Source organism: Aulonocara sp. 'chitande type north' Nkhata Bay, linkage group LG5, assembly GCF_057382095.1.
Source record: "Aulonocara sp. 'chitande type north' Nkhata Bay isolate Kocher_YH1m ecotype deep benthic linkage group LG5, A_spYH_male_GT1.1, whole genome shotgun sequence".
NCBI lineage: Eukaryota > Metazoa > Chordata > Actinopteri > Cichliformes > Cichlidae > Aulonocara > Aulonocara sp. 'chitande type north' Nkhata Bay.
The window spans coordinates 17908409-17930485 of NC_141348.1; the positions used below are offsets into that span (position 1 = coordinate 17908409).

The window sequence follows — 22077 nt, forward strand, 5'->3', positions numbered from 1 at the left end:
TAGCTGTCAATATGGCGCGCTGCACACAAAATACCAGACCGGAATTCACTTTCATTGACACAGACCTGTCATTTACATTTTCAGTTCATTTGGCTGACACAAGCTTGTGACATTAGTCAAATTGGGTTTGCTTTGTTTGTCTTGGTGTTTGACAAACAAAGTGACCTGTTTCCCCCTCGAAAATGACAGGTCATGCGTATCTCCGTGTATGCATATGCGTTTGTACATGCATCAGCGCATATGATGAGACTCAAGGAAAGGAGCTAGAGGCTACACTGGCCAGGAAGAGCGCCGTTTACATAATGTGTTCTGAAAACTGGAGGGTCTGGCTGGGCCGCGCTGTCAGCCCGCGTCGAGGTACGGGGCATCGTTTAATAGGACAGATAATGGTGAGGCTGATACGCGCAGGCAACATGCTTGAAGGGCTAGAACAAAGAATGGAAGTGGAGGGAAAAAAGGCAACAAAGAGGGGCGTACAGTACCTCCTCGACTCTCACTGTCTGCTGGCTTCACCTGGATCGGTCTGTTCATCTGTGACATAGAAAGAAGAAAGCAAGAGACAAAGAACCCAGTTAGCATCATGTAATGGCACATGCTTTTACCCCCAACCTCCCCCCCCCCTCCTAAAAAAAACTTTTTTAGAATCACTCAGCCGCAATTGAGGGTAAAATGTATTGAAAATCTCCAAAGCTGCAGCACTTACAGCCATTGGGGGAATAGCTGGTTGGGAATATGGGTTGGAAATATTATTTGATCTGAGATGAAAGGAGAGAGAAGGGTTGGAAAGGGGGATAAGCAGAGGGATGAAGGGAAAGATAGAAAGAGGGGATGATAGAGGAAAGGTAACACCGGGTCAGCAGAGCTACTGCGAATGTGTCTGTCTCTAGAGGTTTGATGTGGCACCACAATATTATCAGTGTGGGCTTTGTGTTTTTATGTGATACATATGCACGTACAGCGCAGCCAACACATATAGTACATACTGTACAGTGAGACTCTATCTTACATGGGTTTTCAGACTCCTAAGCCTCATTGCAAATTGTTCTTGCACAGTCTTCTTTTAGCCTCACACACCAGTACACACGCGTGCGTGCGTGCGTGCGTGCATGCGCGCGCGCATGCACGCACACACACACACACACACACACACACACACACACACACACACACACACACACACACACACACACACGCTGTCCCCCACTGAGACCTTTCCACACTGTGTCCGCCGAGGCCCTCCTTTCATTTCACTCCTGCCTGTCAAAATTTTCCTCTCCGCCTCGCCACCCTGCTAAACGCTCGCCACCAATCAATTTTTAATAATGCCAATCGCCATGCTGCCAGGAGGAATAGAAGGGAAGGGAGAGAGGAAAGGAGAAGAGATCAGAAGAGAGGAGAAAAAAAGGAGAGGAGAGGAGAAGATGGGGAATGTGAAGGATGAAAGGGAGAAGGGAAAGGTCAAGGTTCTGTGTGATGCAGAATCAGTGTTTTGCAAAATGTCATTAAAATCTTTTCTTTTGAATTTGCTGATATAGTCATCACCCTTATGAATCTGTAAGCTTTCAGATGATTCCCCAAAAGGCAAAAAACTTTGAGCACGAGGACACGAGGACGCGGCGCAAACACAATTAATGCTCGGACCTTCACCCTTTTCTGGCGCTTTTCAGCTGCTAATATTAAATCACATCATTCCCCACAACACTTGAGTTACCCATTCCCTCATCTCCCTCGTCTCCTCCCTCTCTTTGACAGCCAAGAACCCTGCTAATGTTTTTAATGTGCTGTGATGCATTATTTATCAGACTGGCTGTTGATATGGAAAAAGGACGAGAGGGGATAAAGAAAATGGGGAATGGAAAAAAAGGGAGTTAAAAATGAGTAAAAAGCGAGAGTACAGTCTTGTGAAAAAAAGTTTTCACAAGACTTCACAGGACTCTGTGCAATCCTGTGCAAAACTAAGTACACCCAGTCACAAACTGCTAATCAATTGACCAACAAAGTATAAGCACCTCTAAAATGCCACAATCTTCCCTGGAGTTGCTGGCTCAGCAAATTCAAACCAGGGTCAGATTATGCACCAAGAGCTACATTTCAGGCTCTACAGACCTCAGAAACATGATGCTAAAATGAACAAGTATGGCCTGTTGGAAGGGCTACCTTTCTATAAAGGACATGCCCAGTACTGCTAAGGTTTGCAAAGCTGCAACCGAACAAACCACAAGACTTGTGGAATAATGTCCTTTGGACAGACAAGACTGAAGTTGAGATGTTTGGTAATGCACAGTGCAACGCTTTGCAAAAACCAACCACAGCATGTCAGCGCAAACACCTCACACCAACTGTCAAGCACGTCGGTGGAGAGGTCATGATGTGGCCTTGTTCCAAAAACACAGGACTTGGATACTTTGCAGTCACTGAGTCGACCACGAATGCCTCTGCATACCAGAATATTTAAGAGTCAAATGTGAGGCCATCTATCCAACAGCTAAAGATTGGCCAAAAATGGGGCATGCAACAGAACAATAATTTCAAACACAGCAATAGTCTCCAACATAATGGCTGAAAAAGAAAAGAAAGGTGTTGCAATGGTCTGATTGAAATGCTCTGGCGGGACATTAAGAGAGGGCCAATGTCTCCACAATGATGTGAGACATTGATAAATTCATGGAGAAAACAATTACTCAAAAGTATTGCTGCTAAATGTGGCTCTGCCAGTTACTCATCAGGGTGTACTTTTTTTTTTACACGATTGGATGGATCGCTGTGAAAACTTTATTTTCACATGACCGTATGTGAATCAAAAAAGTGTTAGGTAAACAACTGATCGCAGGAAAGGTGAGATCACACTGGGTGAGAAAAGTAAAAAAAACTAAATGAAAAAAGTGAAAAAAGGGTGGCGATGGAAGGAATAAATGTAGTGATAAAAAAGGGAAGTGGGATAAGGAAGAAGAGTAAGGGGAGAGGGAATTAGGAAAACAGGACATAGGGGAAGAAGAAGATATGGATCAGAGTATGGGCAACGTCAGCTCAATGCTCCCGAGGGGGTCGGGGGCGGGGGTAAAAGCCTGCATACATATGAGCACTTTTACTATGATTCATACAAATAGTTTGACCTCAATCTTATCTAATTGTGTTCTACCTCAACTAGTTCTTTATGCAAGTGTCAGCATTAACCTGCATGTTATATGATAACACTGACCCACTGAGATTTTATTTAATTACGCAGGTCTTTATTTAAGTCTTCACTTGGAGTTTAGAGAAGCTACAAAAAACTATTTGGGGATGGCGATGGCAACAATATACAGTATGTGATATATACTTGATCTCTTATATGTAATAACATATAAAAAGCTAGATTTTATTAAAATAATAATTCCTCACTCTTAACGTGCAAAATCCCGTGAACCCGGATGAATTGGTGAATCCCTTAAATCATCATTGCCACTTGAGCACCAGCATGCGAAATGTCTGCTCATAAATTTTTAGATACCGTTCAAAATAATGTTAAGTGGTTAAACCATTATTTTCTTTTTGTCACTGAGGGCTGAGTGCTGTTTCATGGGCTCTCTATCAGTGGTTTCCATTACTCCAGGCCCATAAACTGCTTCAAGGTCAGCTTTATCATCCTGCTCATAATAGGGTGAGTTAGCACCAGCCCACTGGACAACTGATCCCAAAACAGTTGTTAAACCCACACGCTGACTCGCACAGATAGCTCCCCTCGGATGTCTGTGGTAGTGCTAGCTAAAGCCAGATGGCAGCATTGAGCAGGAGAAGCTCTCTTTAGCCTAATACCAGTGAAAAATCTCATTTACACAAAAGAGGCTAAAATCCATACATGCATACATATATATACACGCAGACATGAAATAAGAGTAAGTGGCTAAGCTCACATGACTAGACATGGATGCTTATCCACACAAGTCTGGCGCGTACACAGAACATGCAACAGCACAAAATAGGCCTATGCATCCAAGCGTGCGTGGGTCGGGAAATAAATAAGTGTAGGTATGCACAAAAGATATGTAAATGTAGCTTTGTGAGTCAACATGTGCAGTGCCTAAATTGGCTCATCTCACAGCACGCACACCTAATACCCTGTTTGTAGATCACTTTCTCTCCTCATCCTTGTAAGTGCGGTCGCCTGTTTTTCATTTCATATGCCTAAAAAAAAAACGAAAAAAGAATCACACACACACATGCTAAGCTCCATTCTTGCTGAAAGTCCACCTCAGCAGACTTGTGTTGAGAATGGCCTTGGTGTGTACCACATGATTGACAGCTCAAGAGGAACTGCAGCTACACAAATGCATGGGGGCACGCACACTCACACACATTCTTGCTACACTCCTCTGTTGATTATGTAACTCAATGACAGTGCTCTGCCTCAGTGCTGCCATAGATTCCCTGTTAACTAGAAGCTGAGGGAATACATGGTCTGCATGCAGTCTGTGCTCTACCAAACTGGTGAGTCATTCTTCTGAATCAGTGTGGCTTGAATGTCTAGCAAGGCCCACAAGATTAGCTCCAAGCAGTGTGGGACTCAAGCTTTGCCTTATTGGATTCTCCTTTGAAATGGGACAAAACTGAAGTCCTTGATCTGAGTTTTGCTGCTTACAGTATTGATTTCACTGTGTGCAAAGCACAAAAATGAAGTTATAGGAACAATATTTTGATGACAACTCTACGGGATTTCTTTTCGCTGAATTTCTTTATAGTACCTTGTTATGTCAGATGCACTTCAAATACAGTTTATTACAAGTTGCTCAAGGCAATGCCAGCATCACAAGCCACACACACACACACACACACACACACACACACACACACACACACACACACACACACACACACACACACACAATAATGCATGCACACAGAGCTACATTAATACACAACACTCGCAAGGACACGAAAGTCCACAGTCACTCACACTCCCATCACTCTGTGAAAAAGAATATTGAAAGTATGCTTTACGAAACTCGGGAGAGGAGGTAGGATTTTCTCATTTTCACCCTCGTCTAGCAGATGTGTTTTTGAGAGAGAGTAGAGCAGTGCAGGCCAGGTCATTTCATTATCACAGTGAGAAAGCACTCCATGAAACTCTCCCAGGGAAGCAAGGAAGGCTGCTCGTAATATTCCTCCCTTACTATTGTCAAAACTTGCTCTATTTTACATTTTACAGTCGAAGGTCTTTTTCTTATTACATTCCAATTGCTTTCGTTTTGTCTTTATCCCATTTGAATGCTGAGATGTTTGGGGTTCTTTTGCTCTCTGCTCATACATATAATTACTGGTTCTTAAATGTGGTACACATAAAAGCATCTACAAAAAAAAAGAGAACTGCTCCAAATGTTAAAATTATCTGCAGGAGCAATGTCACTGAGTGCAACTGTAACCAAATGCTGGTATTCATGTCAAATGAACCACTGGCACTCGACCTGGACCTGCTTTCCAAAGTATCTCAGCATGCATAACACTCATCTTGGGATGGAAACGCGCCAATGGAAACATTAGCTGAACAAATATGGTTATAACCCTGAGATGCTTTTGGGAAACTGGGCTGTTGATGGCGAGAAAAATCCACTCTCAATGGCAAGATTAGCTTGACTAGAAACATTAAGCAGGTGTATATTAGATTTTACACGTGATCACAACCTATTTTAAAAGCAACAATTAAGATTTGACACAAATTAAGCTTCTACAGTATATGATTTCCCCCCCTAAGTTACAAGAATGTTTTATAAAGCCGAAACAAAATCTCACGCATCACCGTTACAACTGCTTCAGGTGACGACTGAAACTGGCCTTTGCTTGCCACAGCATCAGATGTGTTCGTTACAAGCCATTCAGTCACAAACTGAACAGCTATATTTGCAAGTGCCTGAACTAATCTGTGCAACAAATGTTTTACCAGTGTCATGTAGCTGAGACAATGAGCTGGACAATGTGTAAAGTAAATGTTAACAAATGCTTGAATTGAATAACTCCTGGAGGTAACAGGAAGAACCACTATCAGAATTTTACTACAGCTGCTGTTAGAGGGATTTTAGGGCATGCCTCCCTTAAAGTTGTTTGAGTACATTAATATTTCAGGTGTGGCTTGAGTGCACATTCTTCTTCGGGTCGTGCCACAGCACCTTAGTTTGGTTAGGGTCAGGACTCTGACTTTTTCACCCCAAAACCAGATTTTCCTGTCTCTTCAGCCGTTCTGTTGTTGAATTGTCTTGTGAGCTCTAGATCGGTGTAGCTTTTTATCAGTCAGCCTCTCCTAAGCTTTAGGTCACTGACTGCTGCCCTGACATTTTCCTGTGTAACCTCACCTTTTTCAAGTTTCTTTCTTTCTTTGTTTCTTTTTTATTGTTTTGAATTCAAGACTCTGAAGAAGGAAAGCAGCTGAAACAATGACGATCCCTCCACCATGCTTCACAGATGGGATGGCATTTTAGCGTTGGTGTGCAGTGCCTATTTTGTCATCTCAGCAGACAAGTTCCCTTTTCATACCTCCTTTACCCTACTAAAGGAAAACAAATATACGCTGTAATTCACTGTAATTTTTAAAATCATTCTTGTCTTCTTATCAGGAGTGTGGCACTTTTTCAAATTCTTCAGTCAGTATTTAGTCGTGTCAAACTAAATTCTGTTACAAATACTTATTTGTGGATCACAAAGTTACATATGGGACATTATTAAGCTCACTTGAACCATCACCTCTATGTAAAAGAAAAATCTGTGTGAACTAAAGAAGAATTGTTCTTCTAGACGTAAATTTGGCAGGAGTTTTTTTTTTTAAACATGGTCACTGATTTCTTGAGTAAAATAAGCTACTTTCTATATGAGAGCCAATCTAAACTCAACTCATCCAGAATAACTACCTCAGAAGTAATATACAATGATATTAGTTTGGCAATTTCTCTCAGGGCTTCACAGCATACAGAAAGGGGGCATAAATTCTAACAGCAAAATGGTCACTACCTCCAGAGCAGATGTCAACAGCAATATATTCAAAAGTCTGAGGCAGCGAAACAGCAGAACAGGACCACCCTGCAAGGAGTCTTTGACATTAACCACTGCTCCACCTCTTTTAGATTTCTTGTCACTACAAAAGATCGTGTAATGCTCTTATAGGTATTGGTATCTGAGACTCTGTTATCTAGCCGAGCTATGAATCAGGCAAAAATCTCAGGGTGGCATTTATGTATCAAGATGTTAACAAAGTCCACTTTTTAAAAAAAGTGCTCCTAATATTTAAATGTAATAATCCAAGCTGGGATTTGAGTGGAGATAGTTGTAGTAAAGATGTGTCGTATCTCAGGAGGCTGCATGTTGATCTTTACAAGATCATACTAGGCATTTGTCAGACACAATTCTGTTACCAACAAACAACAGCCACCATGATGTTCTACTAGTTCCTGAAATGCCAGAAATGCAGTGTGACTTGATGTTGCCCCAGGCTCCAGTTCTACCGGGGCACAAAAGCATGCCTTGCACCCTCAGTTGGAACTGAATAATAACAAAGGCGTATCACAGACAGGCGGGGGTATTACAGTAATGTATAGTTTTTGTTATTGCTCTTTAATTCATTAAAAGCAGCTGCAGACATATATAAATGGTTGTAATCTGTTTTTGGCAGGTACCTTTTTGGGTGTCCACACCCAAACTCATTTCAGATGGATCCTAAGTCATTTTGTACTGGAACCAGGCCTGCCTTGGTTTGACAAGAACCTTTAGGTCTATTCTATAGTAGTGTTGATAACAGCTTATAAATTGATGAATGTTTAAATCTCACTTGGCTTCCTCTCAGGTTTAATCTCCACTAATGTCTACACATCTCACTGAGTATTTCCCCCCCCCCAACCACCGCTGTAGTTCTTCATTCTGACATACGGCCAAACATTAAACCTCTCTTTTGAAGTGAAACATATTGCAGCGAGATCAGGGTCTGCGTGTGAGGGTAAAGAGGGCTATAAAGCAAAACATCACAATCGCTTCCCTTTTGTTGCATTGTCTTCTTCTTTAACCCCTTTCATCTTTACAGACAAACGGAGATGGGCAATCTGTTTCGCGTCAGATCAAGAACGAGAAGAGAATTTCCTGACAACAGCACAGCCTGGCCCAGTTTTTTGGGGTGGGATTGAGTAGCATGCTGCAGTCAGCCGGAGTGGACAGGAACAAAATAAATATTAAGAGAGAGAGAGAAAGGGGCGAAAAAAAGGCATCCAGATGAATTATGAATTACTGGCACAGACTGTACTTTATGTGGCTGTTGAACCGCAGCACTAATGTGGCTAGTAGAATGACAACTTGGCTGCAGTATGCACTATGGCCCCCCCAAAAAGACTGATCAGTATTTCTTAATGTTCAAAATTCTATAAGATCACGAAGCAGCTCGCTTTCTCTGAAGAATAATATACATGCACAGTGTTTTTAGGGCTAGGTTTTGAGCTGCAGCTGAAATAGGTTTAATGTTTGGTGGTGAAAGATGTATTTGAATGGCGGAAGTTAAATTCCCAAACGTCCCTTGCAAAATCATCCTAAACAAATTCAAATTTAATATAAAGCTGCCTCTCTATCTGAACTGAGAAATCCCTCTAAAGCCACTACATAAATGAAAAATACCGCCACCTTCTTCCCCCTGCCTGTTTCTATATGCTGCTGCTTCCTCTGTGGTGCTGCTGTCCCAGTAGTGTCTACAGAGATCACTACGTCTCCACAAAGGCAGATGAAAGGGAAACACACAGAGATCACAAAAGAAGGCAAGCCTCCCTGTCCGACCCTCTGATCACCCGGTGATTCCTTCATCAACACGGCTTTTAAACACTGCTCAAGCATGCACGGAACATGAAGACAGAGGATGATAGACAGGCACACACACAAGCATCCAAATCAAATCACACCCTCGAGCACGGAGCATCATTCTTGACCTTGGGAATAATGTGTGTGTCAGAATAATGACAACTCAAAAGGTCCACTCGGTGTATTTATGCTCAACTTCCATGCAGATCCATCCTTTCCCGGTTAAAGACAATTTCTTTGAAAATTCTTTTCCCAACTTTCTGACGACCTGTTTTCAAAAAAAAAAAAACTAGTTACAAAATACAGACATTTTTAAAAGCTGCAAGTTATCGCACACCCCCACTCCTCCTCCACTCCTTTTTCTGTTTTGCCTGCAGTTGGTTGAGAGCAGCGATGCTTTTTCTCACATCCATTGTTTGATCCATTTCACACCAGCCCACCTCTTCTTTTTATCTCCTCCTGTTTTCTCTTTCTTTCACTGGCAAGCAGCCTGAATGCTGGCAGTAGTGGGAAGACTCTGGAGCAATTTTGAATGAGAGGTTAAAATGAAAATGTAGTTCTCTCTCTGTTTTTCTTTCTATTCTTGTTCCTATTATTCCCCCCTTATTCTTCTCCCTCCTATTCTCTTGTATGAATTTGTTTGTCGAATAGAGTAAATGAGTGTTAAGACCTATTTTTCCCCCGCAGCAAGTTCATGCATGAAAACAGTGTTTTCCCCTCATTTCCTCCACGTTTTTTCAGTGCTCCAACCTGGATAAGAATCTATGTGGAATGAGAGCAGACAGGGTTTATGCTTCCCGCGAACACTTTAATAGGAATCGACAGTTGAGAATTCTGTTGTCACAGCGTAACAGGATAGAAAAAGCACATCATCTGCACCCCCAAATGATTTTGCCCTGTCAGAACCTGTTATGGCTCCACACTCTCCTGTGACATGCACTTGTACACGAGCTACGCCCCGACTCACTAAAGACTCACGCGAATGAAATGCGCTCCCAAATGATATATCATATGTCAAAATGTTCTATTTTAAGTTTACATAAATGTTTCATTTGTTTCTTTAAGGCACAAAGCATCACAGCTGACTCGGAAGATCTTTTTTTAAGAGCCCTGAACACACACACTACAGTGCCAGGGTGGGAAACAAAAAGCCTGCAGAGCACGCACACACCTTTTGTGAGTTATATAATTAGATGTACAGCACCTTGGCAATCAACAACTCTGATGTTGCCATAGGGACAATAGCTTTGACTATAAAAAGAATGGATCTATATGTGGAGGTGGTTGAGGGCGGAGGTGCAGAGTGAGGCAGCAAGAGAAAGAAAGGAGAAGACGCGGAGAATGAAGAAAGAAAAAAGTGTGAGAAAATTGGTGCAAGAGAAGCGAAGGTGTTGCCGAGGTGCGGAGCAGCTCTCGGTGCATGTGTGAGTTTGTGTGCATGGTGCACCTGCACGCGTGTGATTAGGAGCGTTCAAAGCTCGTGTGTGTGTGTGTGTGTGTGCACGCGCACCTGTGTGTATGTGCTGCTGTTCTTGTGTATGAAAGTGTGCAGGAAGGGAGAAGAAAAAAAACAACAAGGACAAAATGTGATAGAGTTGGTAAGTAAGTGAGAGAAAGAAAAGAAAAGAGCTAACTACAGAAATTGTAGAGGACAATTTTCAGCCTCTCTCTCCCCCTCTAAGCTTGCTGCATTGCTAAGGCTTTGCAGCATATAGTGAAGATTAGGCCAGATGAGAAAGCCATAAATTCTACTTTTCTCTTTCCAGAGGTGAACATAAATCATGGCTGGTACTGGCATGCCATAACTGGGTTTTTGCTTTTCACTTATCTAATAAATAAAATAAAATAAAAATAAGTGTGCGGGCTGTCATTGTCTGAGCCGAGCAGACTGCCTTCACTTGCATCCCTCCACAGTTTTTTTTGTCCTCCTCTCCAGCCATCACCGAGGTACAGAGACGATGAGTGGGTTTCCCATAATTGCTGCGGGAGCACTGTATTCATGAGCTGACTATCGCTGGACTGTGTGTGTGTGTGTGCGCACGCGTGCGTGCATGCCCCATGCATATGAAAGACACCTTACAGCATATGCAAATGTAAATATAGACACAAATAGCAGCATGGGCAAACGCGCCATCGTTGCGGCTCGGGAAGGAAATGCAACCTCTCTCGTGTTCAAGTAGACTGAAAAGCCTGCACACGCACACTCACACAGACATGGAAACACACACAGCTTCTGTCTCATAAGGTTAGAGGGGTTAGAAGACGGTGTTGTAATGAGCTGTCACTCAAAATAGCCAGCTTTTTTTGTCCTGGAAAACCCCCAGAAGGGTGGTGGTGGTGGAGGGGTGGGGGGGTGGGGGGGGGATGATGTAAGGAAAAATGAGTTGTTGATACTGATTTCCCCCCCTCCTGTCTTAATCTAATGAGTTTGATGAGCTTAATGCCATGACACTGTAACAGCTTAAGGAATATGGTTTCCATCTATCACTGAGTGCTCTGACTGCAGACAGAAAAATATAAAACTAGAGACCTTGGGAAGATTTAAAGGAATAGACACTGGCATTTTGAAGTTATGAAGTCATTACTGAAGGATTTGCCAACAAACAGAAGACGCTTTAAAGAAGCTGCCCAAAAACATACAAAACATAACATGTTGATTGGAAGCATTTGTTGGATGGATTTCATCAGCGACGGCCTGCGGTTAGTGGAGAAATGCTTCTGTCTTACTCTTCTAAGACAGACAGAAAAAGCATCTCACAACTTTCCACTGTTGCTTCTGTCAGCTGTAACTGTTTCTACCAGATCAAAATCAACACTGCCCTTACATGGACATAATAACATCCAAGTCTGGAGACAACTTTGACCACAGGGATGACTCTCTTCTCCCCTGTCCTAATGTTAACACTAGATTATTAGCAACAGAAAAAGTACATTTAAGTGTAATGGCTATATATAAATATTCTGTATTTTATAAGCCAATTTAAAAAAAAAAACAATTCTAGGGCATTTTAAATTAAATACATCTTTTCTTTTTTCTCCCTTTGACATGACTGAAAGCACCTTGATTCTTAAATTCATGACTATCCTGTGTCTATGTTAACATGGCCTCAACGCTCCCCTGAATGGAGAGAAACAGGGGCTAGTAGGGAATGTGAGGGATGCTAGTATAAATAAAAAAGGCAGAGGGAAATTGCATGGAGGTATCATTCACGGGTGCATTGTCCATCTAAAACCCTGTAAAGCCTATTATGTAATGTGTAACCTCTGTACTCCTTCATACTCTCCAAACGCTGGACTGCCCTTAAATGCCGGGAGGGTTTCAAAGGATTCAGAGAAATAAATGGCAGCTTGTCTCTCATGTGCATGCACGCACACACACACACACACTCCTTCTCTTAGCTGCATATTTCCATCAAATAATCACTAATTCCGTGCTCCCCGCCTGATTAAATATAGAAAAGCCAGGAAGAGAGGAAGACGAGCGAAAGAGAAAGAGTGTTGGGAACAGAGCAGTGTGAGGGAGAAGAGAGGAGTTAAGAGTGGAGGAGGAGGAGGATGAGAAAGAAGGGAGTGATACAGTCAAATCTGCCTCTTAGGCTCCGCCAAAGAAACAACAGGGAGTTTTTCAGTAAGACAGCTCTGTTGGCTCCAAGCTAAGCCCAGGTGGGCGATGTGAATGTTCTCTCACTCCCACTCACTTACTAGTCAAAAATATGCACATGCACATGACTGAATGCAGTATAAAGTACACACAAGTGCTCACAAACAATGATGCAGGCCTGTATGTTTCATGCAACTCACCGGTCTGCCTACATTCATAAACACTTGCTAACAGAGTCAAACGTCCATGACTTTAGGGGGCATTACACTGACTTAACGTAACTAATAACCAACATAACTTCACCCTTACTTTAAAACACACCTCCATCTCTAACATGTCTCCCGACTATGTGACTAAGTTTGAGAAATACCTGAGACCACACACTCACAAACACAAGCACAAGCACACACAGAAAAACATCTTCAAGGATGCAACAGCCAATGTGTCAGTCTGTCTTTGTTTTTCACACACGCATTTATTCCCACATTCACATTGATAGTTTTCACTTTTCAGTGGCCTGTAAAATTATCAAAGGCTCACTCTGTGTAATCCTGAAAACATGCAAAGAGACAAAGATGAAACGAAGGAAAGATGGAACGGTGGCTATGCCACCCCACTTGCTTTCCTCATTTAAAAGTGAAGGTTTATACTGAGGATAAGAGGAAGTCTTAAGCAACTAAGTGAGAGAGGGGAAGTTTTAAGTAGCAGCAACAGACCAACACCAAGTTCGTTCCAGAGGGAAGTGAGAGAGAGGAAAAGAGGGGAATACATTTCATTATTAATGAAGGAAAAGTTTGTTCAAATTGAACCTGTAAAGTATCTCCAGCTGCTTTTCTTTTCAAACATAGGGAGGCAGGGAGAGGAGGTGGTGGAAGACCTGAATAAGGAAGTGGAAAACGTTAGTGAGCAAAATGAAAAAAATTGTTTCCTCCATTTTTGTTGGAGTTTGGTTAATTTAATTTATGAATATTTATTGTCTTAGTTTTAATTTTTACCCATCCAAACCGAAGGACAAAGTAGTCATTAAAGGCATTGCGAGTAGCGCCAGTGACACGTAAGGCCTTTAATGTGTGATATGAAGTGCAATAACACAAACCTAGCTGAATTACAAAATACAAAATGCAGCATTGCTTAGTGGAATACATTAAGGAGTTTTCTGCTACTGCGTGTTTCTCCGGTAGATAATTTTATACAGATATTAATTCATTATTGTGCTTTGTGTAGGTTGTTCAACCAATTGTTTCTTACCGCTTTACTTTCCTAAGAAAACTACTGAAATTGTAATTTGTGACATGCTAGAATGGCGTGGCTGAAGCACAAGTAAAGAAAGACTACAAGGTAAGCAAACTGAATTTGTAATGTTAGTCAGCAAACGATACAGCTGCTGTCTGCCACTATAAACTACTCTCATAACAAAACCAGCTGAGTGTAGCAAAATGATTGACGTGGTGGGACACGGTGTGATGGATGTTTATTTTTGTTTATGGATTTTATTTGCTAAGGAAGATTATGTCAGTTTTCCTCCACAGTTAAAGAGAATTAATGTAACCATTCCCCTCATGCACATCATCACTTATGTGCTCTTTTAGCAGAGGAGCTCCTGTTCACATGCCGAGCTCCCTTGGTGTTAATTTCAGCCCTATGCTTTGATGTACTTTGTAGGAATGGTGCCAAAACACAGCAGTTTTTCATATTTATCTCATCATTTGAAACAGACGCCCTTACCCCCAACACACACACATATGCATACACATTGACACACACCCTCAACCAAATGACCAAATGAACTTTATTTAGTACACACTGAACTTAACATGCAAACATGTGTACAACAGATATACTTAAGTAGGTGATCTATCCACTTCTAGGGTGCTTTTGCCTCTATTGCATCATGTAAATTCAGCTAAATAAAAAAATAAATAAAAGTATAGCTTTACAGTCTCTGAGAAAGCAAGTTGTCAGATTGGATATGTGCAGTATGAATGCATTTTGTGAAAGAGAGAGAAGATCGATTCAGTGTGAATCACTGAGGTGCATTTTAATGAAATGCAAAATAACATCCCTATATAAAAGAGACAAGCAGGAGAGCTCTTTGCATGCTGTGGCTGTGAGTGCTAAGATCAAGAGTTACATCTCCAGCATGTTATGGGACCCCTTCCAATTGTAAGCCCTCCACCTTCCACATCCAACTTCCCTTGGGATATCCCATATGTCAGGAGTAATGTTTTACGTTGTATGAGCTAAAGTTAAAGCTCTTATGCAACTCTGCAGTGGAGTGGCCTTTATTTTCATTACCTGTCAGGGTGGGTATTATGTCATTCTTATGACAGCGCTGGCCAATATGTCAGCCTCTTTAGGCTGAGTGCATCCATCTGTGTTACTATATATCTGACTGTAATATCTTCCTGGCTGTTGGCCAGCTGAATCTTGGTCTGCCAGAGTTGCTGCTGTATCTCGCAGCGCCTCTCCTGCTCTCACCTCACCACCCCCATGGACCTAAAAATATTGGACTTAGTGATAGGAAGGCATATGCTCCAGCCAACTTTTTACACACTTAAAATCTATGAAGAGAACTGACCATTTGTACACTTCCAAGAATTTCTGTGAGGACGCGAATCCAAATCTATAACTAAATGCATGAGTTTGTACTTCCAGTAGCTGCAAAGGCGTTTTGCAAGAAGAAATCTATAGATATTCGAGTGAACACCCTTATGGAGTGGTGCCTGGGAATGCTGAGGCAGAATGACTGATTTCAGGCGATAGTTTCTCCCCTGCAGAGTTAAGAGGGCCCACTGGCCCTTGGGAGCAGCCTGTCACAACTAGAGAAACTCCTGCTGGGGCCACTCTGTTGAGGTTTTCAGCCAGTTCCCAGGGGGTCCCCTCCACCACTTACCCGTTGAAATAAAAATCAATGGCTTAATGATCCAAAACAGGAAACAGAATAGGAAAAAAGAAAGTCCCTTAAACAACAAAATGTCTTTTGGCAAGGGACATTCTGTCCTGGGCCTTCATTTGTTTGTTTGTGTTGAAAGAAATTTGCTGGGATGGTAAGTGAGTATATGTGTGTGTGTACATGCACCAGCAGCTTTGAGAGAGTGAGCTTACCCTAGCTTAGTGGCACAAAACATATTGATTTATTGATTGCCTGTTTCACCCCCTCGCCATCTCTCTCTCTCCCCCTCTCTGTCTTTCTCTCTCTCGCCCTCTCTCGCTGCCTGTTATAGAGGCTCCGGGGACTTGAGACCGCAGTGGGAACTGAAAAAGGGACGTGAGTTTAGGAGAGATGGAAGAGGAGAGAGAGTCAGGGAAGGAGAGAAAGACACTGAAAGCCAGGGAGGAGTATCCCATTTGAGGGTTGATCCAGCGGCCTTTTAACCAAGGCCCCTACATCATTCAGATTTATGAACTAAGGTCATGGCCAAATCAAAACCTTGACCTATCTGTGAGGATGTCGATTTATAAGCACCTTGTAGTGGGGAGTGGTGGGGACTTGGCAGGAGGACTTGGCCCTGCTTTCCTATGGAGAGAGCTGGATCAGGGCTAGAGGAGAGGCTGGCTGTAATTTGTGATTAGCAGACAGGTTGTGCTTTATCATATACTAGTCACAGCTGATGCAACTCACTGTATTTTTTTTAAGTCACTGTCAAATACCATATACAGTAATATGTGCTGTCTCTCTATAAGCAGAGCATGGTGGAGCAAGTCATGTTGTAACCATCCATGCTATGGCTGTCTCTGTCAAGATCTGCAAGTTCCCATTAACTGATACTTTTAGATGAGTGGCCTTAAACACTCTTTAACCAACTAAACATTGCCACAAAGTGTCACTGACACGTAACATAACACTTAATGGGGGCATATCTGCAATGATTACAATGGCAAAATGGCAGCAAGCACAGTGAGTAGCTTACAGAAAACACATGTCATCATCGATTTGCACTGTGCCCCCTCCAGTTGCTTATGACTCTGGGGGATGCTTATGACAAGTATCCCCCCATGTTAGTTCAATGTCCCTTCCTAAACCTAGCCTCTCCATAAATTATGGACGGGATGAAATACGAGTCATGCAGCCCTTTGTTTCCCCCTCCCAGGGAGACCCAGCACAAAGCAAAATTTGTTGCTATTTTTTGTTCCTCACGCAACAGAAAAAGGAGGAGAGGAACAGAAAGAGACGCAAAGAAGTTAAACAAACTGAACAGCCCCTTGCACATTATGTAACAGAAGAAAGGAAGTGCAAAGTCACAGAGGCAGGAGGGCTACATTAAGCCTTTCTTTTTTTCTTTCTCTATTTACCATTTCCCTCCTGGTTGTCATGACGACATTTCATCCTGGGGTTGGTGCTGGTCTGCTCCCCATGGAGAAAGCTTGAAAAACCAGGTAGAGGAGGGCCACAGGGACCAGGGCCATTCTATTCTTAAAAAACAGCATCAGGCAAATACAATTACAAACCCAAGAAGGGCCAGAGTATAATCTAATAGATGCTGCATGGTGCATGTGGTGAAAGCCTCTCACTTTGCGCGAGATGGCAAACCCAGGCACAGTGTGCCATAGGGGGCCGTGGCACTGGCAGACATCCTGCTATGTGGAGTGCTGGGAGAGACTATTTGTACGACTGTTACAGAACACACTACAAGAACGATAATTTTATCTTCAACTCAAACCCACTGACTCAACAGTTCATCTGTGAGCTGTTGATTAGCTGTGATTAAACACAGTGTTGGTAAATTCTGGCACTTTTGTTGTGTAAGGGAAACACTTTTTGGACTTTTTCATGCCTTCCAAATTTGAGGTTATTGTACAGGCCAGTGGCTAATTAAAGGAAAACCCAACATAAAGCATCTCAGTGAAAATGCTGGGCCACTCAGCGATCGCACAGAGCAACTGCGTATTGATTTGCAGTGGCCCTTCCCTCTACGGGTAAAAATGGATCCAAACCATGCCAGTAAAATGTCACCAGATCTACTCAGTCAAGGAGTAAATAAAAATTCCTCATTCATCTATATATTTAAGACGTAAAAATCTATCTTTTTAACATTTAATGTGCAGCCAGCTTAAAAAAAACTACGTATGTCCATTATTTAGAACAGTTTATTCTCAGATTTCCCTGCTTTCTGCACTTCTGCAACAATGTTTCCTGCAGCACTGTGTTTGCCCAAGATGATGAGTCAGACAAAATCCATCTACTCAGAGGGGTTAAAGAGTCCGTTTGAGTCTTGGACGTCAGCTTGTCAGCCACAGCCAACTCACTCAGATTACAAATGAAAGGATCTAATGGTGTCGACTGCGGCCAAATTCCTCTAATTAAAATCACAATGGCTGAAAACGTGGTAACACTGGCATGTCTTTGCTGAGGGATGCCCATTTTGCCCTTAATAAAGGATACCTGGAGAGGAAAGGTTAATAGCACAGAGCTCAATGATACAAGCACTAGTGTAATTCTATTAACTACAGTGTGTGAGGCAGTTGTGGGAGAACTCTTTTTACATGCACAGCTAGAGCTTAAATGTTTAAGGCATTAAAGATGAAATAAGGAAAGAATGATTCAAGAGTTTTATTTAATCCTGTTTAAAAAAAAGGAAAGACTAAAAGCCATATTTGGTGTGATCTATGCCTTCAAAAAGGCTACAAAGTTATAGTTTTTCCCTGCTCTTCTGTTTTTAAATATACTGACTGAATGACTCCATAATAGTCAGTCCAGGCAAATATAACTAGTTGTTAGCCACTATTAAATAGTTTGGACTAAGTAATCTGAGTCAGCATTCTAAATGCAATGTAAAACAGGAAATTATATATTGATGTTTCCAAAGGGAACTAATTTCCTTCTTTCTCTCTTAGTGTAGCTCTTCGAGTTATCTAGTTGGACCACAAAGGATCTCTGCACTGATGGGAATCAATTATTTCTTGCATGGTATAGGCAGCTGAAGGTTAACTCAGCAAGCTTGCATCAAAAAGGTAAATATCACTCAGAAATCACCATTCAGGTCTGACTGATAAACAGATGTACACAGGGACAGACTTACTCAGTTTTTTTTATACCTCTTTTCAAATGTATGCTGTCCCTGGAGAAATCCATGTTATTTATCAAACAAGCTCACTGGCCTGGAAGAGCAGTTTGCTTGTCACCTGCAGCCCACCTTGCATGTAATCAGTGAATTGTTCCTTTTTCCTTTATGCATATGTATTCAGGGCAGGATTACAGAACTAATTAAAAAAAAGATATGATAGGTGTGGCTTATTATTTATTCCACTTGATTTGCTAGTGTTGCGATTTGTGAACCGCGGTAAGTTTTTGTATATTCTGTGTTTATTACTGCAAAAGCTAAAAGTTAAATGTGCTGTTACATTTGGTTAGCCTGATGTAAACTTCTCTATGGTTCAACAGTTATGGGAAGCACAGTTTGGGCACTGTTACTTGTCCAGCACATTCCCAGTAAACAAGTGCATATTCAAACTACAGAGAACGGGAATGATCCCGGAAACATGTTCTTCAGTCCTCTGTGAATTGTACACATATGCACACGGTTATTAGTTAGAAAGCTCCCAGTGGTAACCACAATGCACGCAGCAAACATGAGTGCTAGCTCAGCCATCAGTTGATGGTTGAGCTAGTGCTCATGTTTGGAAATAATGCAAACTGACACCAAGTTTAGGTATAGGTTATTGTGGAGTAAACATTATTTAGAAATGTACAAAGTGTGAGCCTATTATGATTAAACTCAAAACAATTATTAAAAAAAAACCCTAAAACAGCCCTATTTATAAGTTTGTAGGTAAAAATAAAAAATAAATAAAGCTGTCAGACCCAATTTAGTCAATTTAAGTCCCTATAGAGATTTTAAGTTTATCAAATACTGTGGAACTAAGTGGCAGCCCTTTGGGGTTATTCCTCTGGAAGTAGGCCCACTTTGCCTGCTTAGAAATGGCTACTAAATGGATTGTATTTATATAACACTTTTCAAGTCTTATTGACCACTCAAAGCTATGCAGCCCTGACATCCCAGAATGCATCCCGTAGGTATAGAGAAGTGTTTACACCTGGAGTTTTTGGCTTCTCTGGTTCTATCAGGACCACTTTAGTCAAAATAGGGTTGCTATTTGAGCTGTGGTATATTTAGTGGTGTGACTTTGTTATAGGGCTTCTTGGCCCTTTCATGCACAGACATGGAAAGCCAAAAGGCAGGGAGAGCAGCAGAAAGACTTGATCGCAGAGTGACAATGGACGTAACACTGTTTATGAGAGATATAGCATCAATAGCAGGAAATGGAGGAGATTGTGGGTTGCAAAGCAGCTTGCAGAAACAGCAGCATTTGTACACTGGCTGCAGTATGTGAAGTATCTATCTGGATCTGCTAATGGGATGTGCAGAAGGGTATCAGTTGGTTCGATGTGAGCAGCCACTGATGTGCCAGGATTGCTGGCTAAAGTTGACCTCATGGCCATCCAGTAGTGCTATGCTCAATTTTAAGCTTGTAATATCATCTTCCAAGTATCGGGGAGAATAAAGCAATGACATTTTTGTCATATTTTATTTTTCACAACATGTAACAGCAGGAGATAGTCTGCTGCTTCAGACATGTTCTCGCTACTGGACGTATGTCGTTTTGATTAACAATTTACCCAGTCGCACAATTTACCCAGTCGCACAATTTACCCAGTCGCCTGGGTAAATTGTGCGACTAGGTAAATTTATTTTAATCTTGATGAATAAATTTAGTAAATTCAGTTACTTACATTATTGCCATGTTGCCACAATCAGACATCACACAGCATTTGTGTCTGATGCAACTACATCAGACATTTCCCTGTCATGTCTGATAAGCTCAGTACTGCACATGTTTGTAAAAACGAGTTCTATGTTTAAAAAAATGTATTTATGTATTTTTTTTTTAACCTTTTTCATGTAGCTCCTGTGCCTCCTTTTATGTCTCCCTCATCTCTGCTTTGCTCTCATTGTTGTTGCTTCCTGCTTTATTTTGAAGTTGCTCACCTTGTGTTTCCAGTGTCTTTGCTTACTCCAGGGCTGTTTCCAAATTACTTGTCTGTGCATTGAAAGTCCTGTTTCTTCCTCTTCTTTGTTATCCCTGCTTGTTGACCTTCCCTGGTCCCTTCCCAGCATTTGTCTTTGTGTTTCTAGTATCTTTAGTTTCTTTTTTTAATGTTTTACTACGCACTTTGTTGTAGCTACCTTGCCTTAAGAGTTTTCTCTCCCCCCCCCCCCCCCCCCCCCCCCTTTATTTATTTGCTTCTTAGGCCTACAGGATCAGTATTTTTTGCTTTTACCTGGCTGTCCTTTTATGTCTGTATGTAGATTTTCCTTTGACTTTCAAACCAAGACAGTCAATGCATTTGTATATTGTAAAAGTATAAAGTCTCTGAACAAGTAACACATGGAATGAACCAGTATCACAACTGTGCAGTTTTCTGTCATGTCTGAGAAGATTTGTAGGTTTATGTATTTAAAGAATTACATTAATAATTTATTTGTTATTTCTGCAAAATTAAAGTCAGAGTGTTGACATTAGCACCTCCTATTTTGTTGGCAGTTGCAAAGACCAGACAATGAAGACTAAATTAAAGAGTGAATCACACAGAAACTGAGAGAGAGGTTACTTTTCCTAACATATAGATACAATTACATTTCAAGCAAATCCCTGTTCCCTGTTCAAAGAGGTCAACTAAAGTGTATCTTTATCGCTCACAACTACAGGAATAAAAATAAACTGTCTTGCCTCTGTAGAAAACTGTGATTAAATATTATTTTACTTCCCATTATTATGAGACTCATTTGAACCATGGGATTTTATTAAAACACTGCATCAGGTAGAGTGAATATAGACAAAGACAAACAGGAGGAAAGCACTCAGGGGAAAGAACAAAAAGCACAGAGGAGGGTGCACATGGAGCTGCGGCTGACATAAGATGACACATGCACGGAAATAAATGAGAGATACAGTGAAGCAGAGAAGAAAGAAGGAACAGTTCTTTCTACCAGACACAAGACAGGAGCATTATAAGACTCAGCAGAGTTATGCTTAGTTGACTTTGAACGCATTTCGATATATATCTTAAATTTTGGATGTTTTGTTCCATCAGTTTTCCTTAAATCGGCAAGTAATCGCAAAAAGCAGTCTAAAGCTGGAATTTTTAAGGAGTGCTTAAACAGCAAAACTTGAACAATGAAATTCTCCAACCCTGACTAATTTAACTAAAAGTGCAGGATAGAAGTAATCCTAGCCAATGCTCACACAGGAGGGCCAAGCAGCCAAAGAGCTCCCTACATGTGAGCCAGATGAACCTGCTCTCTTGGAACCTTGCCTGGACAAATAGGAGAGTACGCTTGTAAGGTCTGTGCATCAACACACCTGACATAAGCCAGCACTGCTCTGTTACACATGTAGGTTTGGCACAGCATTGGGAAATTTAGCATAATGTGATATGGAAGTTTTTCAGTTTTCTGAACGTCTTTTTAATAAAATAGCACACCTGGTTTTTAACAACATAAACTGACATGATTGCCAAATTCAAACGGGGCTAGAATTGACGTGTGTAGATATTTCCGGCTATGATAGCTTCACAGAAATGGAAACAAGCAAGTTGCACCGAGGACTTGTCCTGACTGCTATGCTGGCAAATTTTCACAGATGCTATAAAATTTCATGCGCTATCATATTAACTTTTG

General features: G+C 41.5%; 1 protein-coding gene across 10 annotated transcripts in view; it reads right to left on the reverse strand.

Annotated features, from left to right (window-relative positions):
* Nucleotides 1–22077, reverse strand: part of celf4 (CUGBP, Elav-like family member 4) — an 88792-nt gene that overhangs the window by 22311 nt on the left and 44404 nt on the right. For all 10 annotated transcript variants that reach the window (XM_086291791.1, XM_086291790.1, XM_086291794.1 and 7 more), the window contains exon 3: nt 483–531. In XM_086291791.1, coding sequence (XP_086147917.1) covers nt 483–531 — 49 coding nt within the window. The remainder of the gene's footprint in view (nt 1–482; nt 532–22077) is intronic.